Genomic DNA, 22,057 nt, shown 5'->3' with positions numbered 1-22,057 from the left:
AAGGAAGGGATATTTGCTACCAGAGGAGGAAGTATGAGCCAAGACATGAAGCAGAAAGTGGTGAGGAAAGAAACACCCAGAGAGGCTGTGCAGAGGGCAGGGGGGGAATCTCAGGGCTGTCTGACTGAGTCTGCTATCGAGAGAGACCTTGGAAAGAAAAGGTAGTCTTCACTAAAGTAGGTAAATGCTAATATAATACAATATAATATAATATAATATCACATATTATAATGCCGTATACACCACCTTTGAGTTATTACAGATACACACTAACAGGATAAAATCAAGACCAACAAGTTTTCTCCAATAATGCCAAAGCAGGAATTTTGAAAGCCAGGCTCTGCTGGACTCTCCACACCCTTCTGGTGGAGGAAAACAATTCCCAGAGAAAACACTAAATAAAGAACCTCTAAATGAATCTGTAAAAAAGGCAAACAGGAAGAACCAGCTGGCAACATGTGGGAAGATAAAAGGGTGAGACAAATTAATATGTGGGAGAGAATTTTTTTAAAAGTGAGACACAATAAACAGACAGAAAAAAAAAAAAAGCTGCTGGTGTTTTATTAGCCCAGAGTAAGGAATGACAAACACATTTAGGAACACGACTGCATTTTGCTGCGTGTGCAAGCCCAGGCTCAGGATCCAGCCTGTCCCTCCTCGCTGGCAGCAGCGCCTGAGCCATGGCTGGATGGACTGGGAGTGGTGGCACAGCCCTTGCTCCTCGTTGTTGGGCTCTGGCAGCCTTTCTCTCATGAAGTGATGGATGGGGATTGATGACTGACCTTAGACATAGGCCTGACATGAAGGATTCTAACAATAAAGTTTTGGGGGCTACGATGAGTCTGAATTAGTGCCTGTTTCTAAAGAGAGAAACAGCTCAGATGGTTCTGGTCTTTTCCTGGGCTCTGTCCAGGACACTTGTTAGCCCTGTGGAGTAATTGCCCTAATGAGCTCCTGGACAAGCTTTGTGTTACTTTCCCTGCTCAGTTCTCAATCTGCCATTCCTGCAGCACTAATTACACTGAGCATTTCGGGGTGGTTTAACCCACCTCGGTGCTGACACGGCACCTCTGAGGTCACTGCAGAAATGCAAGGCTGTATTTCTGTGTTTATAACCTGGACAGCAGTGGGGAATGGTGACAGCTGTGGAGACAGCACAGGAAGACACAGGCAAGGGAAGATAAATGAAATGGGGAGGACGTGGTGCGTGGAAGAACAGAGCAGGAGTGACCTGGTGCCTGGGTTGGCTCACAAGAGCTTGTTCTGTCCTCTTGTAACATGCAAATCTTGTAAAGCAAGAACAAACAAGTGCTTCAAAGGCAGACAGACTTGGGCTGAAGGTACAGGACAGAGAGAGCAGCCCAAGGATGCACAGAGCAAGGGTGGGTGCTCCTGAGAGAGGCAGGGCTGGTATCAGCACTCAGGCTGGTAAACAGACAATAAAATTCACTGTGACAGCTCCAGCAGATGTGTCTGTGTTGTAAGAGAGCAGGAACATGGGAATTACACCACCATCAGGGAAAATCCCTGAGGAATTAACACACCAGAGGTTTAAGGGATCAGTGAAGAAATGGGAAGAAAACAACTAGTTTTGTAAATTACTAATGCTGGAAATCAGCCACGAGTTCCAGACTGCACGGCACAGATAATTATCTCTGATTACAGGTACAGTGCATTAGGAAAAGCAGGCCATGTTCTGGATGATGCATAAACTGTAATTTCTCTACAAAAGTCTGTTTTATATGTAGACAGGCACAGTCTAACACCCACAGTAACTATTTGTGGGGTTTAGATTTTTGTTCATTGGCTTGTGCAACATTTGTAAAGAGTTACAAGAGATGAGCACAAGAGGAGATTTCTCAGCTCAGTACACTGAATAATATAAACTGCCAGTATGAACCACATACTGAAAGTGTAATGAAATTAAGAGACTTTTTAGCAGAAGTATGATATGAAGATAAAAGAAGACAGTCTGGGGAGTTCTGCCTGCCCTGCACCTTTGCCTGCCTGTCTGTGTTGCACCACTGGACAGTGTCTGAGTGCAGGAACAGCCTGAATATTCCAGGTTGTCGAGCTGTGACCTGATCCTGTGCCTCTGCAGAGAGCACAGGCTGAAGCCTTGCTTTCCCTGCCATCCTGCACTGTACCCAGCTCTCTGTTCAGGGTGGAATTGCTGCAGTTTCATCACCCATCACTGTCTCCATCTGTCCTATGAAATTCTCCAGGACTCTCTGCTGTGCTGACCTGCAGTGCCACCAGAGATGCACACGCTGGAGGCCTGACCTGGCAGGTCCTGGAAGGATCTAACACTCTTCATCAACTAAATCAGGGGAAGGAAGAAACCTGGTTATGTCCACCTCCATGTCCTGCTGAACTTCTTCAGCATTGCAAATGCTCAGAGTCTGCAGCTGTGAACACTCAGGAAGAAAGAAGCCAAAGCAGAATTCTCTCGATCTCTGAGGCGTATTTAAGCCTGTGCTGTTACCAAACCCACTGTGGTAATTATTTCAGTTGCCTTACAGGATTTGGCTAAACATGGTGGTATAAACCAATGAGTCACTAGCCAGGAAAAAGTCCTGGTCTGCATTTGAAGGATGGGAGTACGGCGCCTGGAGCCGGCTCAGTATCACATCAAAGAAGAGTTTAATAAGTGATGCCCAATGGCCATTATGCAAATTATTAATGGTAATTACAAGTGACAAGATAAAATCATATTCCAGTGTGGTTGCACAAACATCACTGAGGCAATGCTTATGAAAGCAAAGTTCTGTCGAAGCAGACACACCTTTCTTGTAGTTGACACAAGGAAACATTATCAGCTTTGATAAGCAAAGCAAGGTGAGCGTGTGGAGCCGGGCTGGGCACAGCGACAGCCACAGCTCCCACCAGACCAGACTGTCCTGCCCACAGCACCCTTGGGAATGTGGCATCCTCCTTCCTCCTCCTTCCCTGTGCACCAGTGTTCACCCTAATCCCCTCTTCCTCCCCTTTCACTCTCTCTTCTCGTCCATCAAGACTCAGCAGCACTGGCACTGATGTGTGTGACCATTGTTGATTGTCCTGGCCAGGGCCTGTTGTGGCTTCCTGCACCCCAAACCCAATTGTTTCCTCCAGTCCTACACTGAGGTTGTAAATCCTTTTGGGACATGTTTATGTCTTAGACTTGCACAGTCCTTTCCCTGTGTTCTGCCCCAAGGCTGTGTCCCAAGGCTACAGGAATACAGCAATAACAAAAGTGGAGGTAAAGAAATCAGTTTAGTGGGGCAAAAAGCCAGTACTGAGGGGAACAGAGCCTGTGCCTGCCTTGGTGCTGAGTCCTGGAGCCCTGACACGGCCATGAGGAGAGAGACAACACCACAGTTTGTTTTTAAGATACAACCAGGTTAGTCAGAGACTTCTGGGTGCATTTGCTGTATAAACACACGTTCCATGTCCCAGTGAAATTGGCAGGAGCCCAGAAAAACTCCAAAGAATGCAACTGCTTCCTAAGTACGAGTTCTTTGGAAGAATGGTCATACTGGTAAATTGGGATTTGAGAGTCCTGGACCATTCCACCAGGACAGGAGTGAAAGGTTGTACAGTGCTGCTGCTGTTTGTTTGGTGGAGCAAGACCTGTTCCTTCTTCCCATCACAGAACTGCTGAAGGAAGTGGGGCTGAGTGCTCCATGCCCACCTGTAGAGAAATGCCCAGAATCTGCAGTGTCTCCTCCTAAACCCAACACTCTACAAGGGAAAGAAAGGCACCCCAACCCTCCTGAACCCAACACTCTGACAGGGAAAGAAAGGCACCCCCAACCCTGTCTCTGCAGCTTGCTCTTGGGTAACTCCTGAAAACCTCCCCAGCAGAAGCCAAGCTCCAAGCAAGCATTATATTAATTTCTGTTGGCTCCAACAGCCACACCCTGTCTTCAATTATATTCCTCAAAATGACGGATGAAAGCCAGATTTGCTCCCTCTGCTCCTTTTTGCTCAGGATTTTCCCGACTGTGAGTCTAGGCTGTGTGGGGAGCACAGGGGCTGTGGATGGACTTGTATTTCAGGCACTGCAGTCTCAGTGAGGAATCTGAGCTCCAACAGACTTCAGCTCTGTCCTTAAGCAAGTTATTTCCCTGCACTGTATGAATAATGAATATTCCTGGATGCCGCCAGCCTTGGGTAGGCGGCTTTTTTATCATTTTTGATCTAAGTAAAGAAATAAATTATCCCACTGGAGAGTGGAAAGCTTTAACTCCTGCTGGTGTGAAGATGATCCTATCTAAACATGCTTGGGGACACTGTCCTACCATGGTGACACCAGTCACAACTTCCCAGCAGTAAAGGTGGCTGAGAGTGCGAGCGTTGGTTTTCTCTGCTCTTCCTCCCAGAGGTGACGCTGCTCTCAGAGCTCCCTCAGTGTCACCCTCGCTGCCAGCAGGGATCTATCACAGCTGCTCCTGTACCTGTGGACATCCTCGAGTCAAAGACTCCTTTGTGAGTAAGAGTTGCACGGAAATTCCACGCTGTAGGGAACAGAAGCTGTCGTCCCCCGGAGAGCAGAATATCCTCTCATTACACTCGGCTGGAGAAGGACACTGGCACTGGTGGAGCCAGTTCTCTGAATTCTCCTTTGCTGCCTGCTTGGTTGGGAGGTTTTACTCCTCTGACCAGCCAGGCTGTGCTGACACTTTCTACTGCTGCAACAAACTCCATGAGAAATGCAGAAAGCTTTTCTCCCTCTTGTTCAGTGCACAGAACAATCTTTGTAATGGCAAAGACCTGCGGGGTCGCATCTGAGTCCAGGGATCTGGAAATATCTCCTGTGGATACTCCCTTTCCTGTCATCTCCATCTTTATCTATCATCACCACAAGCTGAGAAAGTATGGACAGCAATTAAAGCAATTGAAAAATAACTTCAGCAAAGTCCTTCATGCACTGCAGTTGACATCAGCCTGCGTGTCACCCATGCACAAGGGACACTGAACAAGCCTGAGCTTCACAGTGTGAGCAACTTGACTTCTTGTGTTTGCATGACTAAAGGAATTTAAGCTATAAATAGGGAACTAAATCAATGGGGGATTTACCTCAGTGATTTTGGAAATCTCACAGTAAAGCAGGTATTAGAGCTGTGCCAGGTGATCAACATCCACATCACAGTGTCCCTGGTCTGTTCTCTACTACAGTCACAACTGTTCACACTTTTCAGAAGTGAGAAATTCTATTAGTTTTCCATTTTTTGTTTCACAAGCTCTACCATAGCATGTGATATAAAAATGGTTACTGGACTAAGAATAAAATAAATACAAATTAATAAAAGATAAAAGGCACTTTGATGTTATAAATACCAATGTTTCTTCTTTGTACATAATCTAGGGCAACTTTTTTTCTTGACTTGTTGCAAAGTTTGCATCATACAAAAAGCTGATGACTCATAAAACACTATTTTACTTTTTGGAATAAGCTGCTGACATGTAAAGTATCTTCCTTGTGAACTGGGATTTCTAGAGGGAAACTGCCTATGGGCTATTTCATCTTGGCATAAACAGCCAGACTAGCCAGCCCCGTGGGAAGAAGAAACACCCCACAGGTGACACCCCCTTTGGAAGGTATAAATGGAGACCTGCAGCAGCCACAGCCTGCAGTCGGACTCAGTATCACGCTCTGCATCTTGCTTTGGGCTGTGGGTTGGCGCTGCAGCTGGGCCTGGCCATGAGCTGTAGTATTAAGCAGACAACTGGCTCTCTCAGGGGCAGGACCAGCGGTGGCAGCTGTGTCATTGGTGGTGGCGGTGGTGGCGGAGCGCGCATCTCCTCGGTCTCCTCTGGAAGATACACGAGCTGCGGGATAGGAGGCAGCCGCGGCTTCTCCGGGAGAAGCTACTGTGGCGGTGTGAATTACGGAGGAGGACTGAGCACCGGCAGCTTGGTCGGTGGGAACTACGGAGGTGGCTTAGGAGCCGCTGTCCTCGGAGGATGCCCAGGCATGGGGTTCAGTGGTGGCAGCGCTCGCTTTGGCGGTGGCATGGGAGGTGGCATGGGGATGGGTCTCGGTGGAGGTGGTTTTGCAGGTGATGGCATTCTTCTTTCTGGTGACGAGAAGGTCACCATGCAAAACCTGAATGACCGCCTGGCTTCTTACCTGGACAAGGTGAGGTGCCTGGAACAAGAGAATGCTGACCTGGAGTGCAGGATCAGGGAGTGGTATGCCAAGCAGGGCCCTTTCTGTGAGCCACGAGACTACAGCTGCTATTACAAAGAAATAGAAGATCTTCAGAACCAGGTAACATCCCCTCTCAGCTGCTTGCTCTGGTGCTGGTTCATAACTCATTATCGGGAGTAACAAATTGTTGTTGTAAAATGCTTTTTGCAAACAGCTATTACAACATCTGCCTGTGGAAAGCCCAGAGCTCAGAGGTAAACTGGAGGGTTTGGGCTGTTTCTGTTGCTGTTTTTCATCAGACATATTGAAGGGGAAAATGTTACTTCATGGAGTGCATCTGGATGGGCTCAGTACTCTTTTTGAATTTAGTTTGTGCCAAGGTGGTCAAATAGATATATGGCAAGAAAAGAACTAAATATAAGTACATGATGGTCACATTAATTTGCCTGAATTTATATTATTTTCAGCATAATTCTGTTAAACTTTATTTCCTTTTTCTCATTAGTTTACTCTTTCATGTAGAATTCATGTAATTAAAACTAAGAAAAAAAGAGAACATTGCCATAACGCATTTAGAATAGGGAATTTAAAATTCAAAAATCTAGGATGTCAGTGCACAAAGATTAAAGAGAAAAAAAATCCAGGAAAGGGACTGAATAAGATAGTCTCATCATTAATTCTTGAAATAAAAATTTAAATCTCATGAGATTTGGATTTAAGAGGCTGAGGTGGATTGTAGCAGGTGCTGAACAGTAATTACACCTCCTGGACTCTCTGTACCTGAACCAAGAATTTTAGCATTTTAATGTCTTCACTGCCCTTCCCTGACCATCCCTGTGAGTGCTGCACCCCTCAGGTCCCCATCCCTAAGGTCCCCATCCCCAGTACCCAGGATTTTAAAAAAAGAGAGGGAGAAAGAGGGTCTGGTTGCACCAGGCAATGGGTGCCTTGAGCCCGAGGACATGGAGCAGAGCCAGGAACAAATGTTCTTTTTCCAGATTGTCTGTGCAACCATAGACAACAACAAGATCATTCTGAACATCGATAACAGCAGGATGACAGCTGATGACTTCCGAGTGAAGTGAGTACCTGGGGCTGTCCCCTCCTCTGTCACTGCCCTAAGAGCTCTCAGCCACTCTCCTGTGACAGGACAGGCTGGAGGCTGTGCAGAAGAATTCTCTCATTCATTGTCCCTAGAGCTGCACTAATTAGGGGCAGTTCCAGGAGGCGAAGTTTGGGATGCCAAGCTGGTGTCGAGTAGCGATTAAACGAGCAGAACGGTTCAGCCGAGCTGCTGTTCCAGCATGTGCTGTCTGTCAGAGGGGAAGTTTTGGGTTTTTCCTGTCAGAGCTCAGAAATGCTGGTGCTGTCAGGCACTGACTGCTCCTTCTTTCCCTCGCAGGTACGAGACGGAGCTGGCGCTGCGCCAGAGCGTGGAGGCCGACATCAACGGGCTGCGCCAGGTGCTGGACCAGCTGACGCTGTGCAGGTCTGACCTGGAGGCACAGCTGGAGTCGCTGCGGGAGGAGCTCTGCTGCCTCAAGAAGAACCATGAGGAGGTAGGTCCTGCCCTCTCCTGTACAAAGAATTCACTCCTGTGGGATCCACCACCCCAGCGTGCTGCTGCGGAGGGCGGTGGTTGGTGGAGAGCGCTGTGTGACCCAGGACTGTGAAGGTCCAACAGGGCTCTGCTCCCTGTGAGCTCCCTCCCTTCATTTTAAACCTGACCTGATCTGGATGGTGTTTCCAGGAGATGTGCTGTCTGAGGAAGCAATCGACAGGAGATGTGAGCGTGGAGGTCAATGCCTGCCCTGGCCCAGACCTCAGGAAGATCCTGGAGGAGATGAGGTGCCAGTACGAGACGCTGATTGAACGCAACCGCAAAGAAGTTGAGGATTGGTACGAGTGCAAGGTGAGTAAATTCCCACAGCTCTGACTTTCCCTGGCCAACACCCAGGCAATAGTCCCACAGGGATTTGTTGCATGTAAAAACCACACCAAAGGCTGTGAGAACATTTAGCATTGGTTCACACTCACCAAGTGACACCAGGGAGGGACACTGCCACCCTGTGTCCTTGTCGTGGGCTGAAGGGAGGGCTGCATGTTGGTGGGACTTGAGGTGCAAATTCTCTACAAAGCAGTAAGTGGTGAGAACTGGAAGGAGCAGTATTAGAAGAGCAAGAGGAATGACCAGCTAGGTTTACACTACTGCTAGGATGAGAGTTTTGACCCAAACCTTTCTCATTTCATGTCTTTGCTAACTCTGCTCTTTCCTTAATACTTAATCCAACTTTACTGCACATTCCCTGAAGTTTTTTATCCTGGATTGGTGATTTCAGATTGAGGAGGTGAATCGGGAGGTTATTACGAGTGGTCAGGAGGTGGAGACGTGCAACAACCAAGTGACTGAACTGAGACGCCAATTGCAAGCGCTGGAAATCGATCTCCAAGCTCAGCTCAGCCAGGTGGGTGATGAGCTGGTGCAAACCTCATCCATCTCACAGCAGTCACAGCTAAATGCAGTGTTTCTCCTGCCTGTCTTATGTCTCATATCACTCCTCAGAGGGACAATCTGGAGTCCTCACTGGCTGAGACAGAGTGTCGCTACAACAACCACCTTGGCGAGCTGCAGAGCCAGATCACGTGCGTGGAGCAGCAGCTGGCTGACCTGCGGGCAGAGATGGAGTGCCAGAACCAAGAGTACAAGATCCTGCTGGACGTCAAGTGCCGCCTGGAGCAGGAGATCCACACGTACCGCTGCCTGCTGGAGGGCGGCCAGCAGGACCTTATGTAAGTGGGCTTGAGACACACCAAAAAAAATACAGTAGGATACCCCTGGTCCTGACTATTTCAACATAAGGGCAAAGTGAAGGACCTCCCTTACTGACCTGTTGTCTGGTGTCATGGTGGTGACCTGCTTCCTCCCCTGTGCCAATTGCTGCCACAAGGAGAACGGTCACTGCAACATTTTGCCAATTTTCTGCTGAAAAGGGAAGCAGCAGGGACGCTGAAAATCTGTAATTCTAGTTTATCTGTCATTTCCCTCACTAAAATGATATTTTCCTGTCTCCTCAGTCAGCAAGGAGGAATTGGTCAGTCTTCGGGTATAGGAGGAGGAGTTGCAAGAAGCAGTGGGATAGGAGGAGGAGGCATCATTAGGACAAGCCACACTTACACTTCATCTGCCCAGATCCCATCCTGTGCAGCTGCGGAGATCCAAGGTAAGAACTGTTCCACTCTGACATTTCCACATCTTCTCTGCTCTAATGCAACACTGATGGGCTGGAAGAATGATCTTTCCCACGTAGCTTACAGGTGTCACTTGAAAGTTTTATTGTGGGGCCCCTGGGAAATACAGGACAGGAGCCATAGAGGAGTGGCTGAGAGGAGAACTTTTGGGAGCTGGGACTCTGCTGGGATGCATGAGAATTGCCAAAGGGAAGAGGGACAGAAGGGAGAGGGACAGAGCCAGCAGGCAGGCAAGCCATGGAGAACAAGGAGAAAGGACTGATGTGAAATGTGGGACAAAAAATCATCAGGAGAAAGAAAAGTACCCAGAAATCAGGTGGGCAGAATAAAAAGCAGGAATTGTGGGGATACTGGCAGGTAACTTCTAGTTCTAATTCATGGGGAAACTTCCAGCAAACTGAAAAGGAAAGAAGGAAATACAATGGCAGTTGGCCCAGGAGAATGATGTGAGCAGGGGCATTGATCTGGTATGGACCCTGATGCCATTTCCTCACCCTGATCACTGCTGGAGCAGTGTCTGCAGCTTCCACCTTTTGGCATTTTGATGCAGCCTGTGCTGCAGCCAGTGACAGTTCCATCTGCCAGGCTGGCAGGAGCCATCAGATCTTCCCAGGAAGGGGCAGTATTTATCTGAAATTCTAATTGAATTGGCTTGTGAAACGATCACGTGTAGGGAGTGACAGTGTGGGAAAGAATCTATTTTTGCTATAAACAAAGTAATGTTTCCTTTGATCTCTCCAGTGCCTTGCCGAAGGATTTGTGATTAAGCAGAGAAACGAGAATATCCAACAAGAGAAGCCTGAAGCAGAGCTACGATGAAGAGAGAGAATATTTACTGCATGTGTCTGCAGAGAGCACGGAGCGTGCTCGTCTGCATTGCTCAGCCGTGCTAAGCAATGTGTCAGAGGGATGAGCAGAGCATTGGGCCACATTCTGCTTTATTTTGCTATTTGCTTTTCAGTCTGTGTTGCTGTGTGTGGCCCAGCACCACGACTTGCTGTAGTCAGCCAGGGCTATGATCACTTATGTACCTGCTGGTGAAAAATGTCTCTAATAAAACTTTGCTTCTGCCTGATGCAATCAAGAACCTGTGTCTGAAACTGAGTTCCTTTCCAACACCAGGTGCTGATCCATGAACAAGGGGCACCTAAACCAGTCAGGATCATCCTGCACTGGGAACAAAGCTGCCCTGCCAGCAGGAGAGAGTGGCCTGCTGACCTGGCAGGTCTTGTCCAGCTCCTCCCTGTGTCACAGCCTGAGGGAGATGTTGCCCATTCCTGTGTGACACCTGCTCTGACCCCTGTGGACAGGCAGGACAGGCAGAAGCTTGTGTCCTTCCCAAACAGCATTGGGCTGAAAGACAGTTTGAGAGGAATTTTGAAAGTCAGTGATGGAACATCTCTGCTCTCATGCTCCATCCCCAAGCCTGGGGACTGTTTAGGATGAAATCTTGATCTCCACAACTGATTCAGTTTCTGCTGACATGGCTTATATTCAAACCATTTTATGGGAATCTTCACACTGGGAAAAGGACTAGAGGCAAAAGGTTTATCTCCTGTCTTTTCACATTGAGTCATTTACTGGTCATCCTCTGATTGCCAAGAGTTTCAACCTGAACATCAAGAGTGGTTGAAAGATCATCTTTGTGTTAAACACACCTTGTCTGGGGAGCTGCAGAGGGCAGGGTGGGAACTGAAAAAGTGCAGCTTAACAGAGAACAGAATGGAAAAAAAAGCCAGGTAGGGCCTTTGGACACCTAGAGCCACCTGATTGTCACAGACAAGGCAGATCTGTCCCTCCTTGGCCTTGTGCAGCTGGTGCTGAGCTGGTTTTGTCCTGGCACTGACCTGCCAGAGCAGCTGTGGGCCATGGTGAGCTGGCAGAGTCACTCTGGGTTTGGAGAACTTGCAGTTCAAAGTATTCTGAGAGTGTTTGAAGGATTAAATTGTTGGTCCAGAAAGCCAAGCAGTGGTGGATTTGACTGTTAGAGAGTCACATTCACCTGTGAGATGACCCAGTAAAGCAGAACTCCTGGTTATTCCTTTTCAAAGGCTGGAGGTTATGGAGCAGCCAGACTCAGGGCAGGAGGAGAACAGGTACAAAGACAAAACCACTTCAGGACTGGACATACAGTATAGTGTGGCACACTTTTCTATTGCCAGTTCTTTTATAGAGACACCAGTTTCTCTGATGATACAGAAATAGACTTAACATGGTAGCCAGTGCCTGAAGAAGTCCAACCACTAATGTCTCAGGGAGCAGGTGAAAGGTGCCCTTCTCCTGTTGTGAGATGCCATAGAGAGAAGATATCTCAGAGATATTTCTTTATTTCATCTACCAGACACTAAGCTTAATAGTATCCATGGGCAAGACAAGATAAAGCAGCACTTCAACATTTGCAGTGACTCAGAGGAGTGGCCAAAGGGAGAAGGTTTTAAACCAAAGACTAAATTAAACCTTATTTAAAGTTCAGTTCCAGCCTTACAGGAAGTCCCAGACTTGATGCAGAATTCTTTCAGTAGACATGTACACCAGCACTTCACAAGAGATCAAAAGAGATACAAATTGTGGCTATAGTGGCAAATTTCCTTGTGTTTGATTCCAGTGGATATCCCAGTTGTTCTCAGAGCTGTGGCTGAGAAATTGAAAAGCAAATCTTTCCCTTTCCATTCCAATTGTCTCCTCCTGCCTTGTTCAGTGCAAAGACAGACACTGAGATAACCACTGCTCCCTTTTTGGCCTCAATCCTTCCCAGTTTATGAGTCCTCACACTCTTGTTTCTAAAAATAAGGACACTGCACTGGACTCTTCCAGTTTCCAGTCTTCTGGAAACTCTTGGTTACTTTTCCCAGTCTCTCCTGGCAGCCCCAGCTGATTCCCACCAGCTGTGGGCTGGTTCCTTCTCTTGCAAACTGCTGCTGACATCTAGCTGCTCCTCCAGATTCCCTGGGCTCATATCAAAGACCTTCCCACCCTCCCCACCACGTCCAGCAGGTCCAAAGCGTGCACTTTCAGGAGCTGTCCTGAATTCCTGAGAGGTGAAAGAGACCTAATGACATGGTCAGAAAGCCTCTAATGATCCAGAAATGATGAATGTGCCTCTGGAAAGCCCCTGGGGGGTACAGCCTCAGCTCCTGGGACGCTCTGATGTTGTTTGTGGACCTACAAGTTGGGATGAGTCTGGAAGGCAGCTCAGGAGAGGCAGGTTGTGATTAACAGTTCCCCAACAGAAAACACCCTGGAAACACTTCATTTATTAAAGAGCTGCAAATTATGGAGCTGCAAATGTTGGAAGCTACATTTCCATAAGATTTCCCTATTTCTTTGTGCTGATGAGACAGACCCAGGAAGCTTATGAGTTCAAGTAACTGAATGAAAACATGAGGGAAAGCTTAATTTAATGCTTTAAGGTCTAGGAACAATTACTTAGTTTTGTCTTAATTTATCCAGGAAATCCTGGAGACGAAGAGGAAAAATAACAAGACAGAGGGAAGTGTGTGCAGAGCAAAGCTCTGGGCACAGGTGCTCGCTGCAGGCACACCGAGGTGAGAGGGGCAGAGGGGACTGAGGTGTCCCAGAGGAGCAGGAGTGTCCCCAGCTGCAGGCACCCTCCCCTCCCACAGAGCACAGCTCATCCCGTGTTTCTGCCTGCTCTACACTGATGTGCCTGGGTGATAACTGCGGGTGTGATAACTGGGGAAGGAATGTGTGCTCACTCAGGAGAGATGCTTGCTGCACACAGCTGTTGGGAAACTTCTGAGGAATCATCCACAGACCAGGCAAAGCTTCCAGCGACGCAGCTTACAGCAGTTTCGGTTCGCTCCTGCCACCACGCCCTGACTCCCAATTATGTTCTTCAGTCCTAGGAATGATTCCTTCCTATACACAATAATTTTATTAGAGCTTTTACCTGTTCTGAGCTTTGTTTCTGTGTGTTTTGGGCCAGACAGAGGCAGGCTGACATGCAGGCACCATGTCTGGGTCCGGCTGCCTCTTGGCTAGTGACAAATCTTGGAGTAAATCCTCTCCACACCTGTCTCCAGCCTGCTGGAGAGATCACCAGAATGCTCCTGCCTTTCATGGCATGGATAAGGAACATCCAAGGACACAGAGAAAAGGGGAGGCATCCTTACAACAGAAACAAGAGCAATAAAATGATGAGTAAATCCATAAATACTAGGATAAATCAGTCCTTAAGTAAATGGGATCATTTACCTGCCATAATAATAGCTGTTCCAATCCACAATCCTGACACTTCATCAAGAGTTTGAACTCACTTTTCCCTGGTGAAGGACATTTGAAGAATTTCTGAAATTCTTCAGAAGTGGATTCACAAAGCCATGCAATGCCTGTCCCTTGCTCCATGGCCACTGGAAAGGGAGAGGGCCATTGCTCTGGAGCCTCAGCAAAACACAGCCTAAATTTTGATTACAAAAGTTAAAGGATTTTTACTTTGCATTTTCCTTGCTTAGTTAAGATTTGGAAGCATTACTGATAGAAAGCCTCTGGTGTGTACGAAATCCAGCTTCTCCAGCCCAGGTAAAACTGCACAGGGCAATGACTGCTCTGCAGCTCTATCAGCAATTTTGTCTTTATATGTCCCAGGACAGCAATCCCAAAGCCCTGATTAAAATGCAGCATACATTGACAGAGAAATTGGCCATAGGATGTTTCCACTCCCATCCACTGTTTCAAAACCACCCTTTCCCAGCAACAATTACAATCCATAATGAGGAGAAGTGCAGAAATTATCTTTCACTAAACAACAGGAAATATTTAAAGCACTTTTACCTTCCTTTACACTCTCCACATAATAAAACAAATCCTTTGTGAATTGCTGGAGAGCCACAATCATGTATGAAGAACCTTTCATCCGTGTCCATTAAGAGAGCCCTCCTGTCTCACTTGTCTTGCAGCAGAGTGTTTCAGATTTGTCATTTTGCCAGTGGAGAGATTTAAAGGTTAATCTCTGTGTGTCTGATCTTTCCAGAGTTCTTACATCATTCTTCATACATCATTCGAAAAGCAAACTTGGTATTTCTTCTTTCTTTTTCATCTTACATATTCCAACCTCAGCACCTTGCATGAAAACTGCTTATTCAACTCAAAATAAAATGAAAATAAATTAATGAGAGATAAAGAGCTCTTTGATGCAATAACCTTTAATGATTTCTTCCTGGTATGTAATTTAGGACAGTGTTTTTCCTGGCTTAATGCTGTAAGTTTGCATCATAAACAAAAAGCTGATGATTCATAAAACATTATTGCTAATGTATTTTTGAAATTAGCAAGAGACATGTAAAGTATCTTCCTTGTCTACCAGGCTTCTTGAAAGGAAACTTCCCTTTGAGAAATTATTCTTGGCACCAATGGCTGGAGTAGCCAGCCTTATGGGAAGAAGCAGCAGTGGTGACACCCACTGTGGAAGGTATAAATAGGGATTGGCGGCCAGGACCAGCTCGCAGTCTGATTCCGTATCAAGCTGTGCATCTTGCTTTGGGCTTCTGCTTGCATTTCCAACCGCTGTCGCCATGAGTTGCAACATTAAGGAGACTATTACTGTGTCTAGCAAAGGCAGGAGCAGCGGTGGCAGCTGTATCATTGGTGGTGGTGGTGGAGCACGGATTTCTTCCTTTGGCATAGGCAGTGGCAGAGGTTTTTCTGGAAGGAGTTACTGCGGTGGAGTGAATTATGGAGGGGGACTGAGTGTTGGTAGCTTGGCTGGTGGGAGCTATGGAGGTGGCAACTGCTATGGCAATGGCCTGGGGTTTGGCCTTGGAGGTGGGGTGGTTGTTGGGGGTCTTGGTGGCGACTGCTTGCTTTCATCCTGCGATGAGAAGGTCACCATGCAAAACCTCAACGACCGCCTGGCTTCCTACCTGGACAAGGTGAAGTGCTTGGAGAAGGAGAATGCTGAGCTGGAGTGCAGGATCAGAGAGTGGTACGCAACACAGGGCCTGTCCTGCGAGCCCCGCGACTACAGCTGCTACTACAAGGAGATTGAAGATCTCCAGAACCAGGTAATCCCCCCTCGGGTTCTTCCTCTCCTTTTGAAAGCTTACTGCTGAATTTCCAGGTTGTTCCTCTCCTTTTGAGAGCTTACTGCTGAATTTCTAGGTTGTTCTTCCCCTTTTGAGAGCTTACTGCTGAATTTCTAGGTTGTTCTTCCCCTTTAGAAAACTTACTGCTGAATTTCTAGGTTGTCCCTTCCCTTTTAAAACCTTACTGCTGAATTTCTAGGTTGTTCCTTGTCTTTTAAAACCTTACTGCTGAATTTCTGGGTTGTTCTCCCCTTTAGAAAGCTTACTGCTGAATTTCTGGGTTGTTCTTCCCCTTTTGAAAGCTTATTTTGGAATTTCTGGGTTGTTCCTCCCCTTTTGAAAGCTTACATCTGAATTTCTAGGTTGTTCTCCCCTTTAGAAAGCTTATTTTGGAATTTGTGTTTAGAACCGACTGCAGTTGTTGGAGGAACTTTGGTGCTCATGAATGTCTTTGCAAACAAAAATTTTGGCAAATTTCCCTATGACATTTCTGAGTGTGGGGACACATCAAGGATGGGTGCTGCAAGGTGGTGTGGCTGGGAGAGTGCTCTGAAAGAGGAAAGGATGCTTTGGTACATTGTATTTGACTATAGAATTGTACATGTAATATTACCAATGTCCTCTGAGGAAGTGTAGTGGTGTCAGCCCCACAGGAAGAGCAAAGCAAACTATGGGACAATCAAAAACATACACTTTGGATTCTTTATCAATGAAACATTATCAATCTCTTGGTGAGAAAAGCTGAGAATTGAAACTGGTTGTCACAGTGACACAAACAGTCTGATATTAATAAGTTCACAATGAAATTTATGGCTAGTCCTAAGGTATAAAGACACCTTCCCATGCTCCCTGAAGGTCCTTGAGTCTGAAGCCCAGAACATGCCAGCTTGAACGTCAGTTGACATTGAGTATCTTAAAGAAGGTTCTTTAGGTTTATTTTTTGAAGCATCTTTGGAACTTGTCTTCAGATCTTGAAACTGGGAAATCCCACCCCACAACTCTTTAATTCCCAGCTCTATGTTCTTGATCTTTCTTCTGTGAGTAAAGGCAAAGCCACCTCCTTCAACTTCTCTGCCAAAGGGACAAGGTTACTTGTATAAGAAGGTAACAGAAAAAGGGAAATGTGAAGCGTTACTACCTAATTGCAAGGCAGAAAGACCTATAGAGTAGAACAGGAGAAAGGAGACATCTCTCATGGTTTGCTGTTTTCCAGATTGTCTGCGCAACCATTGATAACAACAAGATCATCCTGGACATTGATAACAGCAGGATGGCTGCTGACGACTTCCGTGTGAAGTGAGTGTCCCTCTGTGAACCTGCTGCCTCCCCCTGCTCCTTCCCAGCTCCCTGGGAGGCTCAGAGCACTAATTACAGAGGCTCCAGACACGTCTCCTCACCCCACTGCGGTAGGGCAGGATGATGAAAGGCATTTTGCTCCTGGTCACCAGCCCTCCCTTAATTAATGTTCTTGGGTAAAACGTTTAGCCACAGCGTTTGTGGTGAGGCTGGGGACGGGCACCTCAGGGAGTGGCCCATTTTCACCCCACACCAGTGCAGATGGGATCAACAAAGCAGAAAAGCAGCTGAATAAGGGATACCAAATATACAATGAGCAGAAGCAGGGAAAAAAACAAACATAAAGCAGTGCAGAAATCCAAGTCATGGTGCATTCACCTTGGACAGCAAAATGCAGGTGAAAGCACGAAGCTGGGGACGGAGATCCTGGCACAAAAAGAACCCATGTGGGACATGCCCATCCTGAATCTGTGTTTTCTGACACAACCCAGGTACGAGACGGAGCTGGCGCTGCGCCAGAGCGTGGAGGCCGACATCAACGGGCTGCGCCAGGTGCTGGACCAGCTGACGCTGTGCAGGTCTGACCTGGAGGCACAGCTGGAGTCGCTGCGGGAGGAGCTCTGCTGCCTCAAGAAGAACCATGAGGAGGTAGGTCCTGCCCAGACCTATGAGCATCATGGCTCTGACAGAAAACTTTGTGACAGTGCTCGGAATTTGAAAGATTTCAGGCAAAGATTTCACTTTCAGGGCACAGCTTTCCCACTAAACTTTCTGGGAGCTCTGGCAGGGGCAGTGTTGCTCCTGGGGTTGTGCTCACACTGGGAGTGGCAGAGGGGGGAAAGCTGCTGCTGGCTCCAGTGGATGAAGAAAGAAATTAGCCAACAGATTGGTTGGGGGAACATTTGCACCATCCTCCAGTGCCTTTCACAGCCACAGCAGGGAGGAAAGTCTCGCAGGGAGGGCAGTTCTTAGCCAGAGCTTTGCTCTTCTGTGCTGCCTTCCAAAAGCCAGTATGATCTGATCTGGGATTTATTTCCAGGAGATGAGTTGCCTGAGGAAACAATCAACTGGAGATGTGAGTGTGGAGGTCAATGCCTGCCCGGGACCAGATCTCAGGCAAATCTTGGAGGATTTGAGATGCCAGTATGAAACACTGATAGCGCGCAACCGCAAGGAAGTCGAGGATTGGTATGAGTGCAAGGTAAGCGACACACCTGTGCTGCAAACCAGGCTGACACACACAGCCCTGGGCCCAGGAGCCTTTCAGAGACCAGACATGATCCCTGAAATAAGCAGTTCTTCCTTCCCAGTGAAGCCTGAGAGCAGCACTCATTATACCCAGTGCTCCACAGGAGCCACAGGCCTGTCTGACCAGTTTGTTATGTCCCATCTGGAACAGCAGAATTTACCACAAGGCCTTGTGGTGTGTTGCTGGAACAGAGACATTCCATATTTGGATTAAAGAGATTGAATAGCCATGAGGTTAATGGGATTTGTAAAATGAATAAGTAGGGGAGCTGGTAGGGAACACCCTGTGCACAGAGAACCTGCCCTGCTCCCTGTTTCCTTCTGCTGAACACTCATCATGTTCTGCTCCTGTAAAAGCAAGCCCAGCACACCCAGATATCCCCTGAAGCTCTTTATCCTGGATTGGTGATTTCAGATTGAGGAGGTGAATCGGGAGGTTATTACAAGCGGTCAGGAGGTGGAGACGTGCAACAACCAAGTGACTGAACTGAGACGGCAACTGCAAACCCTGGAAATCGATCTCCAAGCTCAGCTCAGCCAGGTGGGTGAGGAGCTGACTCACAGCTCCAGCTGGTTCCTGCTGGGCTTCTCAGCATGAACAGCCAGAACCAACCAGCTCAATGGTGGTGAATGGCTCGTTCATTTTTGGATTGGAGGGTGTTAAATGGTTGTTGTTTTTTGTTTATCTTATCAGAGAAATAACTTGGAATCATCTCTGGCTGAAACTGAGTGCCAGTACAACACCCTCCTCGGCGAGCTACAGAACCAGATCACGTGTGTGGAGCAGCAGTTGGCTGAAATAAGAGCAGAAATAGAGTGCCAGAACCAAGAGTACAAGACCTTACTGGACGTCAAGTGCCGCCTGGAGCAGGAGATCCAGACCTACCGGTGCTTGTTGGAAGGAGGACAGCAGGACCTCATGTGAGTACCTCTCTAGATCCACTAGAGAATAAATGAAAATGTCAAGGACCTGTGTCACAGACTGGGTATCCAACCTGATCTTCAGTCCTTCTTAAGTTTTCTCTGAGGTGAAAAAGTTGCCTCAAGAACAACTTCCTTGTGATGAACATTCCAGTCAGAACTAAATGTCAGTCCTTGGGACCTGCAAAGCAGAACACCAAATAACTGCTGGTGACAACACTGCCACTCCTGGCATTACATGACATTGGTGACAGTCCCTTTTTTACAGTGAGATGAGTGAGAACTCATGCCAAGGGGGAGCACAAATGCAAAGCAACTCTGAAAGGGGAAAAAAATGTAATGTAAAATACTGTAACGCCTATAAAGGCCATAGTTTGAGACTTTGTGTCATGTACTCAGTCAGCAGTCACATGTAAAGTTCTAAAATTCCCTATTTCTCTCAACTAATTTATCCCACTAGTCACGGAGGAGGAATTGGAACCGGTGGAGGGGTCATTAGGACGAGCCACACCTACACAACAACTTCAGCTGCCCACTGCCAGCCCCAGGTCCCACCCTGCAAGACTGGAGACATACAAGGTAAGGGCTGTGTTTTCACAAAAGGAAAACTGTCTCTGTTCATTTGCTTGTGCACTAGGCACATTCCTAGGACATGTCATAGGGATCCTCTCAGAGCCACTGTGCTACAGGGGGGATCTGTTACAGTGCTGGTGTCACTGAGAAATGGGTTTAAAAAGAGCTTGTACCGAACATAGGGTAGAGGAAGCAAATGGGAGACAAAAAGGAGAATGCAGAGAAGGGCAGGGAAATAAAGCATGATGGGAAGATCTGGAAGAAGAAGCAAAAAAAAGAACAAGCCAAACAGACAAAACAAAAGAACAACACAAAAGCCAAAGCTTAGCAATAGAGTCTGGAAAAAGTGAAAAGAAGAGTAAGCCTGTAACTTTACAAGTGAAAATTCCCATTAAAGCAAATAATTTAGGGAATTTCTGGAGCTTCTTGGAGCTTCCTGGGTTGCTGCCAGCTGCACCAGCTTAGCAGTGCATTCCAGGAACAAGAGCACCACCAAGATCCGATTTCTTTTATGTGTGAAGGATTTTACTTGTGTTCCAGTCAAATAACGCTGCTGTGTTTTCTCTCCAGTGACCTGCAGGAGAATTTGTGATTAAGGAGAAACGGACTGGAAGGTGACAGGGAAACCCAAGAGAGTCCAAGTTCACTGCACCCTCTGTGCAGGGAAAGTAGAAGTAACTCAGCGATGCTTGGCCACGTAGCTAAAGGGGGTGTCAGGAGCCACCTCCTCTGCTCTGCTCTTCTGTTCTGCAATGCTGTAACCTCTAGAAGTTACCTGAGTTAGTCAGGTCACTTATGTACCTGCTGGTGAAAAATGTCTCTAATAAAACTTTGCTTCTGCCTGATGCAATCAACAACCTGTGTCTGAAACTGAGTTCCTTTCCAACACCAGGTGCTGATCCATGAACAAGGGGCACCTAAACCAGTCAGGATCATCCTGCACTGGGAACAAAGCTGCTCTGCCAGCAGGAGAGAGTGGCCTGCTGACCTGGCAGGTCTTGTCCAGCTCCTCCCTGTGTCACAGCCTGAGGGAGATGTTGCCCATTCCTGTGTGGATGGGAGGAGTCAGACAGGCCAGCAGAGCTTTCATCAGTGACAGAACAGTGACAGAAATTCCCAAAGCTCAGGCAGATGTGTATCCACACACAGGCACCACTCTGGTGCACATCTCCAGCTGCTCTCCAGATGTGTCAGGTTAAACTGGGAGATGTGCAGTGCTGGGGACAGGATGTCTGTCACAGCAGGTGTCTCCTGGCCCTGCCTGTCCCCAGGACTGGTGCAGTGTGAGCGTGTCTGAGCTGCCCCTTGGCAGAGCAGATCCATCTCCCCTGTGTCAAACCCTGCCCGGGGAGGGGGACCCTGCAGGGACAGTGCCCCTTCTTGTGGTGCCTCTTGGCAGAGCAGGAGCTGCTGAGATGGAAAACCTTCCTCAGCAGCCTGCTCTGCTCTTCAGACATCCATAGCTGTGCAGAGACACCCTCAGGATGTCCTGGGAGCCGTTTTTGTACCTTATCTCACAACGTACAAAGATTTCTCACACCTAAACACGTGTCAAATATTTTGGACTCCTTTGCTGAGAAATTAAAAACCATTTGAAACATCAAGGCAAATTTATTTTATTAAGTTCCGCTCCTGACTGTGCCACACGCGTGCAGAAGAGCCGGGAAGGAGCAAAGGGAGGGCGGAATTTTGGCTGTGAGGAAGCGGAGCAGGGACAAGAGTGATCCCTGGCGGCGGGGATGCAGCGGGGCCAGGGATGCTCATCCCGACAGCGGGGAGGAACCGAGGGCTCCAGCCGGCAGCGCTGCACCTTGTGGGGTCTCCTCCTGCTCTTCCCGGACTCGAATTTCTCCTTGAACAAAGCTCCGGAGCTGCTGCTCGCTCCTCCCAGCAGAACAGCGTGAATCAGATCCTCCGTGATGCTCATCGAAACTGAAATCCTGGGAATTTGGAATCTGACTTTTCACCTTCTGCTCCATCAGCACTGCCCCTCTTGTGCCACAGGATAAAATAGCAACCTGAAGCACTTGTGAAAATACTTACACTGGGTTGGGTTTTATTGTTTTTCCCAGAGGAAAGAAAAGTTTAAAATACCGATACTGGGTTAGTTTTATTTCTTTTTGTTTTTCCCAGAGGACAGAGACATCGAACATGCCTAAGAACACAGGGCAAATCTAAAAACTGTCCAGTTTGGACTGAGTCTGAAGCAGAGGTGCCATTAGCATTGTATTTCTGTGTTTGAAGTCACATAAAAATTTAAGAGCAGCTGGAATAATTAGTAATCCTGACTGGCATGCAAATGCTTCTTGTGCTGAAGAAGAAGGAAATGGAGAAAGTGCCTGGGAAATTCTGGCATTCCCAGCTCTCCCCATCAGGTGTCAGCTGCTCCCAGCTGGCAGAGCCAAAGGAAGCACTGACCTGGCAGTGTCCTGTCCCCAGCCTGTACAGTCCCTGCTCTGCCCCAGGTGTGCAAACACTGCTGAGACCTGAGAGCAAGGTCTGAGACTGCTGAAAGTGGAGCTTACTCTGAGCTTACACTGAGCTTACGCCGAGCTTACACTGAGCCAATCCTGACTGCGGCTAAGTGGAAGGA

At 47.6% G+C, this 22,057-nt stretch overlaps 2 protein-coding genes across 2 annotated transcripts; both read left to right on the top strand.

Moving 5' to 3' along the window:
* The first annotated feature begins 5,461 nt into the window (after window positions 1–5,461).
* LOC117006569 (keratin, type I cytoskeletal 19-like) lies at window positions 5,462–10,472 on the top strand. The gene is made up of 8 exons (XM_033079094.1): window positions 5,462–6,256; window positions 7,135–7,217; window positions 7,539–7,695; window positions 7,887–8,048; window positions 8,476–8,601; window positions 8,700–8,926; window positions 9,212–9,357; window positions 10,127–10,472. The coding sequence occupies exons 1-8, from the start codon at window positions 5,687–5,689 to the stop codon at window positions 10,150–10,152; spliced, it is 1,497 nt and encodes a 498-aa protein (XP_032934985.1). The 5' UTR covers window positions 5,462–5,686; the 3' UTR covers window positions 10,153–10,472.
* Window positions 10,473–14,916: 4,444 nt separating this feature from the next.
* LOC117006570 (keratin, type I cytoskeletal 13-like) lies at window positions 14,917–20,218 on the top strand. Its single transcript, XM_033079095.1, has 8 exons — window positions 14,917–15,405; window positions 16,640–16,722; window positions 17,214–17,370; window positions 17,762–17,923; window positions 18,386–18,511; window positions 18,665–18,891; window positions 19,352–19,470; window positions 20,035–20,218. The coding sequence occupies exons 1-8, from the start codon at window positions 14,917–14,919 to the stop codon at window positions 20,058–20,060; spliced, it is 1,389 nt and encodes a 462-aa protein (XP_032934986.1). The 3' UTR covers window positions 20,061–20,218.
* Window positions 20,219–22,057: the final 1,839 nt, after the last annotated feature.

This window comes from Catharus ustulatus, chromosome 23, assembly GCF_009819885.2.
Source record: "Catharus ustulatus isolate bCatUst1 chromosome 23, bCatUst1.pri.v2, whole genome shotgun sequence".
NCBI classification, from domain to species: Eukaryota; Metazoa; Chordata; class Aves; order Passeriformes; family Turdidae; genus Catharus; species Catharus ustulatus.
Note: the sequence above shows the minus strand (reverse complement) of the source record. Positions and strands in the feature narration are given on the sequence as shown.